The 15,826-nt window shown below is 36.6% G+C and overlaps 1 protein-coding gene across 1 annotated transcript in view; it reads right to left on the bottom strand.

The window, feature by feature from the left end:
• Window positions 1-1,103: 1,103 nt before the first annotated feature.
• The window catches only part of OVCH1 (ovochymase 1), a 93,206-nt gene continuing 78,483 nt past the window's right edge, over window positions 1,104-15,826 (bottom strand). The window contains exons 22-27 of the mRNA XM_061419070.1: window positions 11,047-11,220; window positions 8,600-8,867; window positions 7,084-7,244; window positions 3,630-3,728; window positions 2,118-2,251; window positions 1,104-1,459 (exon numbers count right to left, since the gene is read on the bottom strand). Coding sequence (XP_061275054.1) covers window positions 1,238-1,459; window positions 2,118-2,251; window positions 3,630-3,728; window positions 7,084-7,244; window positions 8,600-8,867; window positions 11,047-11,220 — 1,058 coding nt within the window. The 3' untranslated portion in view covers window positions 1,104-1,237. The remainder of the gene's footprint in view (window positions 1,460-2,117; window positions 2,252-3,629; window positions 3,729-7,083; window positions 7,245-8,599; window positions 8,868-11,046; window positions 11,221-15,826) is intronic.

The following is a 15,826-nucleotide window of genomic DNA, read 5'->3' as shown; positions in this document are numbered from 1 at the left end:
TTATATTGTGCTTACCTAAAAAGTTAAACTATCCTCCCTTTTTGAATGCTGTAATTTTGGAAACAAATGATAAATATTGGTGGGAAATAATAAAAAAAATAGTTGCTTCAAGCTCTTTCTCATTCTACATTATATATCTTTGTGATGGGCTCTGGCATTAAGTCTCTGGTCTCAAGGGCCTTCCTTAATTTTTGGCTAAGCTTTGAAAGATGAGGGTAATGGTACTGGTCAGCTGAAATTCAGATAAATGTTTTGAAAACAATGGAAATATCTTAAATTGTACCTAAAAAGTTAAAACTCAAGCGATAAGCCTGATAAATCATTTCTTAAATGTCAGTTGCTCATTGAAATTGTGAAACTTACTGGGACCATTCCTATATTTGTGCTTATCTGTGTGAGTAAAATTAAGAATTACAAGGAGGGAGTAGCATTTCTCTTCATATCTTTCAATGTTAACCAAATTAGAAAAAATAGTAAAAGTCTATATGTATGCTCAGTTGTGTCTGACTCTTTGAGTCCCCATGGACTGTAGCATGTGAGACTGCTCTGCCCATTGAATTTTCCATACAAGAATACTGGTGTGCGTTGCCATTCCATTCTCCAGGGGATCCTCCAGACCCAAGGATCGAACCCACGACTCTCGAGTCTCCTGCGTTGGCAGGCAGATTGTTTACCATCAGCACCACCTGCTGCTGTTCTGCGCTGAATAGCTTCAGTCATGTCCTGCTCTTTGCAACCCTATGGACCATAACCCATAGTCAGTACCATATGGACCTGCAGTCAGCTCCTGTGGACCATATGAACCATAGTCAACCATATGGACCCTGGTAAGGCTCCTGTGTTCATGGGATTCTTCAGGCAAGAATATTGGAGTAGGTTGCCATGCCCTCTTCTGGGGATCTTCCAGACCCAGGGATTGAACCCACATCTCTTTATCTCCTCTTTATATCTCCTGCATTGGTAAGCAGGTTCTTAACCATTAGCACCACCTGGGAAACCCCAAAAAGTATATATGGTGGTATTCAAATGTGACATATACATAGTACATGGATATGAATTTAACGGCATTTAAGATTATAAGTCCCAGGAGGCACGAACCAACATTAACTTTCTGTGACCAATGTTTAATATTGAATGTATTTATACACCAAATCCAAGCCCCTCAATGACAAAAGTTGGGAGAAGTGACACTGAGTTTTTTTAGCAATGACAAGAGACATATTTTCCAGATATGTGGTTATGTATTTCCTTTCCCACTTGTGATCACAGTCCCACCAGGTTGGTCTCCCAGTGATCCTGCTTCTCCTCCAGTGATGGATGTGATCCAGTCTGTGTAGGCAGAAATTCTGGTGAAGACTGTTGGTGCGGCAGGATGGCAGTTACTGCTGCCCCAGCTCACAATACCGATGAGCTTGTACTGTCCACCCTCACCACACTGCAGCGGTCCTCCAGAATCTCCCTGCAACCAGCAAAAAGAAAAGTTCACTCTCCCGACTGCATGATTCCTGGGGGACGCTAACCCCCAACTGCAGGGGATGATCAGACAAGAGTGTAAGTCTCTCTCCCATCACAACAGCTCAAGGAACTAGGACCACTGAGCTCGTTGGCTGATGTTACAGATCTCTGATTCAGATCAAAATTTATATTTTCAAAGCAATGCTGAAAGAAACATGAATTCATTTTATGCTGACCATAGACTACCATGCAGGAAGTTTCATGTGTCTAATCAATATAAATGAGCAAATGATGGCTTTGAGTTACACAAAAGCATTTTTATATTTTCAGTGCTACTGGAAATAGGTAGTTTGAGCTACCTAATTCAGCTATGATGTCAAACCATAAGAAATCATCATTTTTTTGTAGGTCAAAAATAGCTGAAAATCATCAGTTTCACGTAGTTCAACCTAGCAATGGAATGAGTAATTCCTTTTGAAAACTGAATCTATGCAAATATCAAATTAGCAGTCGCAGTACATCAACTTAGCAATAGACTTATTCCTCTCATTTTTCACTTTAAAACTGCCATACGTTTGTACCTCTTTCTGGTCAGCAAACAAACATTCAGAAGACAACACTGAAATGAACCTCCTGCCCTCGTGAATGCAGGCCTTAGTTACCATACAGGAGGATGATCCGGAAGCTCCTCCACATATATTAGTGTTTTTAATTTCCAGTCCCCAGTAGCTTCGACAAGATATACTACTGATCAGTGGTACCTTTGCCTGCTGCACAGTTTTAGGAAATTCATCTTCTAGTAGAAAAGAAAGAAAAATACATAGGCAAATGCTATTAAAGGATAAAACAAAATTAGCCTTACATATACACAGACTCCAAGGGGTAAATCCTACTCATTCTCCTCTCTCAGTACTTCAATGATGCCATTAGGTGACTGGTAAAAAACCAATTATTCCACAGTGGTTTATACAACAGAAACAACAAAACACATTTTATGTGCATTCTTTTGTCATTAGTATAGTCCTCAAAAGATATAAAAATGATACCACCTTATGAAAACAAAGACAAAATTTACACCCAAATCAGTTGTTGACAAAGCAAACAACATAATTCATTTTTGACATATGAAGTCTATACTTTATTTCATTGGTTTTGCCATCTTTTCATTCTTTTGATTTGACTTCTGCTGAGCAGGACATTCTAAGTGCTGACACTGACTGGAAGCTGACAGCTGAAATTACATTCTAACTCTTTACTTTGTTGGATATTTGTAACTAGTTAATTCATTTGGAAAATAGGGTGTAGGTGAGACCAGAGACATGGATTTGATCTCTATATGGACTAGAATATTTTCACATAATCTTTCCACCCATTTACCTTTTAAAAAACATTGAAGTATAGTTGATTTACAACATTATGATAGTTTCTGGTATACGGGAAAGGGATTCAGACATAAATATACATTTTATACATATATGTAATGTATATATATGTTCTTTTTCATATTACTTTCTGATTTATTACAGGATATTGAATTTGGTTCCCTGTGCTACACAACAAGACCTTGTTGTTTATCCATCCTATATATAATAGCTCGTATCTTCTAGTTTCAAAGTCCCAATCCAACCCTCCCCTGCCCTTCCTCTCCCTTGGCAACCAAAAGTCTGTTCTCTATGTCTGAGTCTGTTTTTGTCTCATAGATAAGTTCATTTGTGTTACATTTTAGATTCCACATATAAGTAATATCATATCTACACACTTACCTTTTATACAACCCTATCATTTCAGAAAAATGCCTGACAGCTTTAAGAACAGGCACACACATCTTCAAGTATGGGTTTTTACAATAGCAATATCTACACTACTGTGAAAACAAACTGTGTGTGTGTGTGTGTGTGTGTGCACTCACAGCACAATTGGGGAGTAAATACACACAAATATTTATTGGGTAATAACATCACTAGATAGTTACCAACACAAGTTTTTAGAAGTATCAATGAACTAGAATCAATGAACTTGTGTTAATGAATATGATGGCCTAAAACTCAAGCAGTAACCTTTAGACCTATTATGAAAAAAACTACAGAGCAATTGAAAATGAATAAACAGTATACTCAGACTTCACATATAATTGTTTGGATTCTAATTTTAGAAGAGTTAATAAATATACTCACGATGAGGTTCAGTTATTCCCCATCCGGCAGTCAAACATTTGGAAAGTAAATTTATTTTATCATCTTTCCCTGGCAAACAGATTGTAGATACAAACTCTCCTAATAAAAAGGATGAGAAAGAAAAAGACAAATATCAATTAGTCTATAAGATTCATATTGTCTATATTGTTTGCTCTTCAGTGATAGCTCTAGAAATGTCTTTGACCTGACATTATCCTCTGTAACCCTATAATTTAATAAATAAAATCTTCCAGAAGCTTCCACCTATTAGTTACTCAGAGGGGAGGGTCCCAATCAATGTACATGATACCATTTTGCTCCAAGTATTTCCATATCCTCCTAGGAAAACAGAAACACATGTCCTGCACTGAGATGTGGGGATTCTCATCCATAACCATTTTTAAAAATGCATTTGTTTTTCAACCCGTGTGCCTTGAGGACATCACCATGCTGAATCTGAGATGACAATGGAGAAGGATAAAATTGTCTTCCTTTTTCAACTATATTACATGAAGAATGGGGAAGAATATATTTGTAGCAATTTAAACTTTTGAAGTATTTTTACAGCAAATATCTATCTTCACAGTTGCATTATAAAATATATTGACATATTACACATTCACTTTGTTTTTCTTATCACCAAAATTTGTATATATATAAATACTGTGGGTTTGTGACTCTGTGTGTATATATGCTACACACACACACACACACACACACACACACACACACACACACTGAATGCAGTGCTCTTGTGTTTGTTTTCCCTTTTCCCAGGCTGTTTCACTTCATTTTCGTCTGGGCTTTTACACACTTAAGTGCCTCAGCATACCTGCTATCATAGGCCATTAATTTCAATGATACGTTCTTTATTTTTACTGCTATCTCTTAACAAAATTATATAAAACTCTTTGTAACTTGTCTATTCTTTTCCTACTCATCTCTCTACACGTGTAGCAAATCTTATGTTATACTGCCTTCATAGATGATCATTGCTCTATCATAATCTCCTCCCAAATTTCCTTGAGCTAAAGCATTTTCCCTCTACCAACATATTTTTCCCATCAATAGTTTTTTCTTATTCTGATACTCTTCATTGACTAAATTATGATATTATTTATATCATTGCACACAGATCTACTACATCATTCTTTTAACAGCACACAGTATTCAGATAATGAATGGACTGCAATTTATTAAATCCCATTGGCAAATATTTAGACTTTAACTTTTTCCTTTATAAACTGCATCAAGTTTTCCAGATCACATATCTGTGCGTCGGTGCCAGTATCCTGGATAGTTGAGTTGCTAGACCACAAGGCCTGCACTTCAAAAATTGTCAAATATTGCCAAATTGCAGGATGGGGGTAGGGAGAGGTATTGACTTGTACTCTACATTCAGCTGTGTTTATAATGGAAAAATATGTCAAGGATCTTGAAAACAGTTATGCCCCAAATCCTGCATTTCTGCATCTGAGAAATTTATTTTAAGGCAATAGACCTAGAAAAATGTACATATAAAGATAGTCAATCCAGCATCATTTAAGTAAAAAAAGGAAACAACCTTTACATGAATGTTCATGGCAGCTTTATTTGTAACATCTAAAAGCTAGAAACCATCCAGATGTTCTTCAACAAATGAATGGTTAAACAGTTATGAGTGGTTAAACATTCATACCATGAACATTCAGTTCAGTTCAGTTCAGACGCTCAGTTGTGTCCGACTCTTTGCGACCCCATGAATTGCAGCACGCCAGGCCTCCCTGTCCATCACCAACACCCAGAGTTCACTGAGACTCACGTCCATCGAGTCAGTGATGCCATCCAGCCACCTCATCCTCTGTCGTCCCCTTCTCCTCCTGCCCCCAATCCCTCCCACTCAGCTATTAAAAGCAATGCACTATTGATACATGTAACAACATGAATGAAGCTCCAGGGTGTTAATGCTAAGTGAAAAAAAAATCAATCACAAAAGTTTACATACTATATGATTCCATTTATATAATATCCTTGAATTGACAAAATTATAGAAACAAAGAACAGATCCATGATTGACAGAAATCTGGGTGGGGAGGGTAGAGTGGGGAGGAAGGAGATGGGTGTAGCTATAAAGAGGCAATAGTAACGATCCTCTTGGAGATAGAAATGTTTTGTATCTCAATTGTATAAATGTCAAATGCTGCAAGTTGTTACCACTGGTGAAAACCAAGGTAAAAAGTACTTTGGTGTCTCTGTATTATTCCTTATAATTGCATGTGAATCTACAATTCTCTCAGCATTGACAGTTTAACTAAAAATAAAATTTAAAAGCAGGGTAGGGAGAAAAAATAAGTCATAGCCAAGGTTAAAAAGCACTGCTCTGAATGCTGTCACTGACTCAGTTATAAAAGCGTAAAAAGCAAATGATTTGGGGTTTGTAGAATGGATGTACCGAAATGACATAAAAAGTGAGGTCTATAGGCATAAACAGAGGAGAAAGTTGGAGCAGAGCAGGAAAAGTGTCCAGAGCCCTGTGATTTCATGAAAAAGCTTGGATGTGTGGGTGGGGACTATCCATGGATCTTAGTTACATTTCCCTCAATACATTTTCCACCTAAGAAGGTAGGTGGATTAATTGCCATTCCCCATCTACAAATGATAAAGCTGAAGTTCACAGAAGTTACATTACTGCCCAAGATCACATGACTACTTCGTGACAGTGTGAGGATTAACAATTCCACATTTTTGCTTAGCTTCAGCTTAAGTAAAAATTTAAAAAAAGCAATATCTTACTAAGTTATAAAAGAAGAGAAAATTGAACATCTCATAGTTCAAACTGATGTTCTCTAAGTATTTGAATTAACCTCTGAGAACATAATGAGTCTCAAAAATATATATATAGGACAAAGTTAAAAACATATTTCTTTATTTCTTTATTTTTTTAGGTCACACTGTGCAGCATGCAGGATCTTAGTTCCCCAACTAGGGATCAAACCTGTGCCCCTACATTGAGAACACAGTCTTAATCACTGGACTGCTAGGAAAGTCCCTAAAACATATTTCTTTGAAATATTCTCTAGACCCCCATCAATTAAATACACATAAAAGTAAAATGTTTACACAGATTCTTCAGCTTTTAGAGAAAGGAAGTTCAGTTAGTATAAAAGAACATTTAAAAATAATTATTTAACTTCATGACTCAGGGAACTCAAACCAGGGCTTTGTTACAAAACAGAGGGGTGGGAAGGGGTGGGAGGTGAGAAGGGAGGTTAAAGAGGGAGGGGACACATGTATACCTATGGCTGACTCATGTTGATGTATGGTAGAGGCCAACACAATATTGTGAAGCAATTTTCCTTCGATTAAAAATAAATAAGTTTGGGGGAAGAAAAGTACATACAGCACTTCTAAGCAAGATACAAGATAAAAACTATATGGCAAAGGTTCAAAATGGAAAAAAGTTATTTATACTGACCTAGTTCAACAGGTTTTTCCAGATGCAGCAAAGATAGATCATCGTTGGGAGGAAATTGTGTGAAGCTGGGGTGAATGTACACAGCTTTCACTGGTATCAAATCACTATTTCTTATATTCCCCAGGTAACTTCTTCCTATTACCAGGTAGTCTGTGACAGTACTTGTCACAATAAAAGGGAGTGAGGAAATAGATTCCACTTTTAATTAGGCCATCATTTCTCAGAATTACTAAAAATATATTCCTTAACATTTCTAATCCACATTAAAATCCTTATTATCTTGAATTCATAGGAAACAGAGGTTTCTTATTAATTCAGCCCTTGAGAAAAATTTTAAAGTGTGTACTTCCTTGTCTTCATAATGTCAGATAAAAAATACTGAATAAAAAATTGAGAATTTTTTATTCAGTATTTTTATTACAATTAACATTCATGCTGCCTCAAGGTAATAATCATATGTATTATAATCATAATATTATGCATTATATGATGTACTTATGTAATGGTCACTGAAACTACTCTGAAAGTTATATTTACTCCCTAATACAGTGCTTCTCAAAGAAATGTCTAGGGACCACATGCATTAAGTCTAGCACAGGTATTAAAAGTGCAGAATTCCAAACATAACTCATCAACTCAAAATTCAAAATTAATACTCTAAGGTTCCATTTACAAAAAACTCCCCAGGTAATTTTAAGCACATGAAAGTCTGAAACTGTCTTAATAAATATGCCTTCTTATGATTTACCTGTATCAAAAGGAAGAGTTGGGGGATAGTATAGAAATTGAGTTTTTAGTTCACTGAAGGCTCATGATAACCACATTATTTGATTAGATGCTTTTATTGTAAAGCCAATTTCAGAGACGTTGAAAATGTTGTATCTACTTGTGCAGCTATGGGACACTGTGCAACAGCGTCAGCTGTCATGCTACTTCTGGGAGATAATACTAAAAACATCAAGCTAAGACTCCTCTGAGGGAGTTTTCAGATATCTCCATATCATATTAAGATCAAAAGTAAGATAAAATCAAAGAAAACAAATGTTCCTTTTTAAAGGACATTCCTTGAAATTCTTTCAAACTTTACAGATTTATTTTGGGACTGGGTATGATCATCAGACAATCCACAGGAGAGTAAGGAGGAAAGGAAGCCACGTATAAGCAACCCCTGGGCTCTAGGCTCCGTGCTGAGAAACTGATGCAAAAATGTGAGATCTCCATTTTTATGGTTGGAAGGGAGGGTGTTGTTAGTTACTTACTAATTAAATTATACCTAGAAGCAGAAAGCTGCTCTTAGAATTAAAAGCTATTAGTAGTAATTTTATTAGTGAAGCACAGAAAGTTTCATCAACCTAATACATTCATTCATTTGCAAGTTGGGGACTGTATCAGTGGGAGCTGGTGCTTAATGTTTCTCATGATGTGGGGAGAGAAGGAGTGTACCCGCCATGGGCCCTCAAATAGCTCCTTATCAGCACCCGCCGCATCCCAGAACCCCCACCACCCAGGCACACACCTGAAGTTACAGTGTGCCGCTGTCAGGACCCACCGCCTCCCAATCAGAGCACCTCCACAGTAGTGATGGCCTTGGTGCTGCAGACTGACCAGCCAGGGCCACGACATCACAGCGGCTGCACGGCCACCAACCACCCTGGGCTCCCCGACCTCTGCAGGCAAGATATTTGTATTCCTCTCAAATCCTTCAATGAGAAATGGGTCAACAAATGGAACGCCACATGAGTCTTGAGCTGGCTGTCTTCTGGTATTGTTTTCTACTGGAAGCCCTTAGAAAAAAACAACAGCAAGACATTAGATAGCAATACTTATGAATATCTATTTAAATCTCAGAAGGCATTTACTCCTTTTGTCAGTTCAAAACTAGCATTATTTGCAAGAGATGAGACTCATCTTTTCTTCCAATGCTTTTAAATGAGCAAAAATCAACAGTTTACTAAGGTATTAATATACACACCATGTTAATATACTCATATTAAAACACATATCTTTAGGTGAATTGGAACACAAATCAATTTTTTTAAAAAAGAAATAAAAATGTTGCACTTAATCATGAAATTATTGGAGATTGTTTTTTCTGTAGCATCATTTGTGTTATCCCAGTACATATATTTAGACACATCAAAATATTTTATGCTCTGTGTATTCAAAATAAGTTGTATATATAAAGGAAAATCATAAGGAAAATGTATAGCAATATGTTTACTCCATTCTCAGATTTAAAAAGAAATTTAATAGTTAAGAATTTCCTTAAATATGAAGAAAACTAAATTTTTCCATAACCATATAATTTTGGAGTGATAGGATATATTCCCAACCCAGGGATCGAACCCAGGTCTCCTAAGATATGCTCACTTGTTAATTCTTTACTTGAGATTATTTTTTACGCCAGAAAGCTATTTAAAACAAAAAATTTATAGCATAGCGGATTTGCACTTGATTATTCAATACTTAAGTAAAATCATTTCTACTTTCTTTTCAGATATGTATAAAACATGGATTCCCTCTTCCTTTACAAATATGCAAACTCTTCAAAATTAAGACTATCCTGGACTTTAGGGGGAAAAAACCCACAAAAGGTATTTACTAAAACATATTTTTTATGCATCAAGTTCACTGCATTACTGTATGCTTTTATTGCATTGGTAATCCACACTTTATGTGGTAACTCAGATTTTGGGGTTGTTTGTATACATGTATCACAGCAATATTTTATTAGTATTCAACTTACTTTACAATACTTTAAAAAAGAAATGAGGCTAAATATTTTTACTGTGAGAATAAAGGGTCAGTTTAAAGATAAAGCAATGGAAAAACAAAAGCAATGGACGCAGAAGAAGGGTCAATTAGGTGAGCAGGCCTTTAACAATTAAAAATCACATCTATAGGGGACTTTGTTAGTGGTCCAGTGGTTAAGACTCTGTGCTTCAATTGCAGAGTGCACGGGTTTGGTCCCTGCCTGGGTAGGGAACTAAGATGCCACGTGCCTTGTGGCACAGCCAAAAAAAGAAAAAAATCACACCTATAGGACAATGTGGTTCACTAGTCTAGGGCTCAAATTCAGGACTCTTAGGAGAGCCTGTTCATTTCACTATCCTAAGAAAGACTGTTGTTGCTTAGTTGCTAAGTTGTGTCCAACTCTTTGTGATCCCATGGACTGTAGCCCTCAAGACCCCTCTGTCCATGGGATCTCCAGGCAAGAAATACTGGAGTGGGTTGACATTTCCTTCTCTAGGGGATCTTTCCAACCCAGGGATTGAACACGTGTCTCTTGAGTCTCTGGCACTGGCAGGTGGATTCTTTACCACTAGAGTTACCTGGAATCTTAAGATAGACTGTCATAAAAAACAAAAAAACAACTTTGCATTAATGTGGAGTATTTGAATTTTCCTGCTATTATACTCTAATCAAGAAAATCTCCTAATAACAGATTCATTAGGTTTAGTCTTAAGCACAACTAATGAAATGCTAGCTTAAAATTAGATAGACTAAGTAGGAAAAAATCAGTACATTTGTTTCTATTTTATGCAGAAAAGGTAATATATCTAAAATATTTTGAGGGTTCTTGGTGGTGGTGAGGAGATAGTTACTTAATAGAAGAGATATGTAAACAAAGACATGGAAACACATTGAACTCTCCTCTTGTTTCAGCTTGAAAGCCCCACAGGATCTTTTAAATAGCAACTCACTGTCTCTCATGTTTATTATTTCTCAATTAAAAACAACATACACACATATAGACATGTACACACCCCAATTAACTTTATTACCTCACATGATCTATGTGAACTGCCAAAGTCTCAGTCCGTAAGGAATGGTCTGAAATGAGCTTATCCTGTTTTTAGTATTAAAGTGATTGCCACTGATCCCTAAACCAGTGGGCTCCAGGTTCTGTTTTAACGCATATATGGTACCTGCTTTAGTAGATATTTTAAAACAATTACTTACCATTAATAGGCAGTTGGATCCCAATATTGCTTTTCTGTGATGGCTTCTGTGTCATATCTTCCAAAATCAGTTTAAAACCTCTTTCTCCCACAGACTCATCAGTTTTCAAATTCACAGTTAGGTAAGCACCACTGGATATCCAGACAAATTCTTTCTTGGAGCCACATAAATGAGCTGCAATGTGAAGTATACTCAATAATCAAAATACTTCTGTGTAATTACATGGGTAAAAGAGGAAGGAGAGAGGGGACATTAAATTCCAAACAAATCTTAACAAAAGAATGATTATCAATAATGTAAAATCAAGATTCTGAGGATGAAAGTCATGATTTGATTGAGACAATAAAAGGGTATAGAGTTTAAAAGATCAAAGAGAAAAGACTGGGCTAGCAATTGATACGGAAACAATATACAATTTGTGTGGCAATCTTTGATTATAAGGGTGGTTAAAGAAGCATTTCAATGAAGATATATGGACAGAGAAATGGAAGTAATGGGATACCATTATGGACCAAATGTTGGTGTGCCCCCAAAATTCATATGTGAAAATCCTAATCCCCCATGTGATGGTATTAGGAGGTGTGGCCTGCAGGGGTGACCTGGTCATGAGGGTGGAGCCTTATAAACCCTTATAAAAGAGAACCCAGAGAGCTCTCTAGACCCTTTTCTTGTCTTATGGGGAAATAGCAAGAAGACAGCTATGAACCAGGAAGCAAACCCTCACCAGACAGCAAATCTTGAACTTCAAGTCTTCATAACTGTGAAATAAATACTTGTTATTTAAGCTACCCAAACTATGGCATTTTTATTATAGTAGCTAAAACTAAGACATGTAGTCTGTCCAAATACAGACTAATGATGATCCTTTCCTAATATAGAAACACAAAAGTCGTCACAAGGGTTGTCCTGATAGGTGACAGGACATTTGCTGTAATTTATCTATACAAGCTGTAACTGAAATTCTCTCAAACTAAATGATACACTATTGATTTGTCTTAAAGATAATGTTTTTTGAGGAATCTGGGCAAGAGAGATGGGGAATAGGAGAAAGTTAATCTCTACATCATTCTTATCCTTGAAGAATCTGTTTGGTGAACTGGATGTCGTGGGTAGCTTTGGAGAGGCACCATGTCAAATAAAGGCATCTGTGTAAAGTCAACTAACACTCTGCAAGTTTTAACATAATGGAAATGGGAAAATGTTATTCTGCTTTTCAAAAAGGAGATTGAGGGTTGGCAGAGGGGGAAGGGTAGGAGACAGAGAAAAACAAAGAGGCTAAAGGATTTGCAAAGTCTTATATCAGTGAAGTAGTGTAGCTTAGTCCTTACAGGCTTGGATTCCAAAGTCAAACTGCTAGTCTGGACTAGTTCTATTAGCTATGTGGCCCTAGGCAAGTTATTTAACCTCTCTGCCACAATTTTCTCATCTGTATAATTTAGATTAAAAAAATATGGGATTATATAAAGTTATATTTATGAAGCATTATAAACATTTACTAAGTAAAAAAACCTCAGCAAAATTTTATAGCAAATTATTAGGTGGTTTTTGAACACTTTAAGAAGGAATCAGTGGTCATGAGCAACTAGCATGGGATCCTCTACAGGCCATATTAAATTAACCTAATTTAATTTTTGGAAAGAGCTAATTAGATGGTGGCTAGGGGGAATGAGATAAACTTAATGAATTTTGATTTCAGTGGAGCACTTAATAAAGTACCTTACGATGTCCCTGTGAACAGATATAAAGTGTAAGTGGATAATTATATGACTAGGGAGCTTCACAGCTGATTAAATAACCATACAATGTTAACCTGAAGGGAAGATCTGATGGGTATGAAAATAGTTCTACCCTCGGTTCTGCCAAGTACAGTATTGCTGTTAATGGCTTAGGTAGAAATACAGGTAACACATTTACAAAACATGTAGGTTTGAAATGGGTAGCTGAATGAGAAGTAAAGAACTACGTTAAATATAGAATCTTAGTGATAGTTTAATCTTTCATCTAGCACTGAGTTCCTTCTAAAATAACCTTGGACATATGTTAGCTGCATCTGAAGATATTATGTGGGACTTATGAGCATTTATTTTCTCTTTTTAAGCAGTTCTAATTGCTTGACAGTTCTTCCTTATGTTGAATCAAAAGGCATCAGTGTAATCATATGGTTAATGGAGTGGCTAAGGATATAAATGAATCAGAGTGCCTGGGCTTTAAATCAGCTTTCTTTACTTTTAATTATGTTACCAGAGGCAAGTTCCTCAACATTTTTGTGTTTCCTTATATTTAAAATGAGGATAACACAACCTACCTCCATAGGACTGTTAAGAAGATTGAGTTATAAGTTCTCAGGACTATGCATGAATAATGGTAAACATTCAACAACTATTAGATATTACTAGGCAGAACAAGTTTTATACATGGCTGAGAGTCTACGGAAATTCCATAAATACTTGAAGAGAAGAAATTGTGATCCTTCTGTCTTCTCTTTTCTCTAAGATAAACATTCCCAGGTGTCCACACCCTTCAGCATCCTGGTCATTGTGTTCTATGGATGTGTTCCAAATTTTTAATGTTCCTTAAAGTTGTTGCTTGACCAAAGATGATATTTCATAACCAGTATGTCAGGGGCAACAACCAGACAGACTGGATATTTACAGTGAAGACTTGTGAGACCAAGTTAGTGAATGCCAGCTCAGTGCCAACACTAAATTTAACCATACAAGGGATCTTATCTCTTTTGTCATAATTCTTTACTAACAACACTGCATTGAAAATTTGGAATCATTTGAGACTTTTGAAATTTGATTTCAAATATTCTACTTCCCAAATTACCACTTTTATGTATCCTAATCTATTAGTATTCCCTTGCTATAATTGATCTCTCCATGACTTCTTACCCATAATCCCATAAACTATGTACATCCATCAATCTCTAAGAAAGTGAGAGATTTTACTGTAAAGGGAAGCAGAGAAATGGGGCAACAGCTAACTTTCTTGTCTATTTTTATTTTAATCATGGGTAATAATAGAATATGTTTGAAACTGATGAGAATGATAGAGGAGATTGATGATGTCAGAGAAAGCATAACTAAAGGAAATTTATGAGAAGCTAATAACTCTCAAATCTATATCTTAAGTCCAAACTTCAGGAGTTCTACTTCTAACTCCCTACTGCCAACTCAACCTTAGATGTATCATGGCATTAAAAATTTAACATGACCCAAATAGATCTTTCACCACAAATCCGTTTCTCCCTCTAGTATTTCCCATCTCTCTAAATACCACCACCTCTGAAAACTTCCTACTATAAACTTAGGAGCCATCCTTGATCTGCAGATCTAATTTCACATTTATTCCATCAAGAAAGCCTATCAGTTCTCCAGATCTGTCCATTTTACCTGCATTCCCTTGTTACCATCCTCTTGCAAGGCAACTTTAGTACCTAAACAGTACTAAAAGAACATTCTGCAATAATGGGAAGTTCAATATGAGTGCTGTCCAGTATAGTAATCATTCACTACATGTAGCAGTTGAGCACTTGAAGTGTGGCTAATACTACATTCCATTTCATTTTAAAATTTGAATTTAAATAAGAACATGGGTTAGAGAGCATAGGTATAGATTATCATAATTGCCTCGTAACTGCAGGTGTGATTCACCCTGACAAGGGGGGAAGGGATAGTGAGGGAGTTTGGGACAGACATATACACACTGCTATACTTAAAATGGATAACCAACAAGGACCTACTGTATAGCACATGGAACTCTGCTCAATGTCATGCAGCTTGGATGGTAAGGGTGTTTGGGGGAGAATGGATACATGTATATGTATGGTTGGGCTTCCCTTGTAGCTCAGTTGGTAAAGCATCTGCCTGCAATGCAGGAGACCTGGGTTGGATTCCTTGGTCGGGAAGATCTCCTGGAGTAGGAAATGGCAACCCACTCCAGTATTCTTGCCTGGAAAATCCCATGGACACAGGAGCCTGGCAGGTTACGATCTATGGGGTCACAAGAATCGGACATGACTGAGCGACTAAGCACACATATATATGTATATGTCTGAGTCCCTTCACTGTTCACTGGAAACTATCACATCATTAATATGTTATCCAGCAATACACAATAAAAAGTTTTTTTTTTTAAATAATTCACTTGTCACTCTAAAATCCATTCCCAACATGGTAGCCACAGCAGCTCTCAAATTAGTTCCTTGTCCAAAACCTTTAATGACCTCCCACTGGATGGGAATAAAGTCCACTCATTACCATAACCTGAGCTGTATGACCTGAGGGAAAAACCTTCATCTTCTACAACCTCACCTCATTCCAGTCCGTCCTCAATCTCTAGCCACTCTGATCTTTGACAGTTCCCAAAGTTACCAAACTATTCCCATATTCAAGGCCTTTTTCTCATTTATTTTTTCATCAAATATTTATTTTCAGGTAGTACTTTAGACATTGGAGATAAAGCAGTGAACAGGAGACTAAGTTCTGTTATCAGGATATTTTCATTCTGGTGGAGGGAAACAGATTCTAAACAAATAAATATACATGCTGCCAGGTCATGATTAACGCCAAGAAGGAAAAGTGTAAGAGGATTATTTAGATGATGTGGTACAAGAGGCCTTAGATTATATAATATCTGGACAGATACCTGAACAAACTAAGGAAGTGAGTCTTGAAGTCACACTGGGGCCAAGCAAGAATATGCTGTTAGTCCAAGGAAGAATAAAGAATCCAGTGTGCCTGGTTTTGGGTGAAGGAGAAGGAGAACGGTAGGGTGT

Source organism: Bos javanicus, chromosome 5 (assembly GCF_032452875.1).
Source record: "Bos javanicus breed banteng chromosome 5, ARS-OSU_banteng_1.0, whole genome shotgun sequence".
In the NCBI taxonomy this organism is placed as follows: Eukaryota; Metazoa; Chordata; class Mammalia; order Artiodactyla; family Bovidae; genus Bos; species Bos javanicus.
Note: the sequence above shows the minus strand (reverse complement) of the source record. Positions and strands in the feature narration are given on the sequence as shown.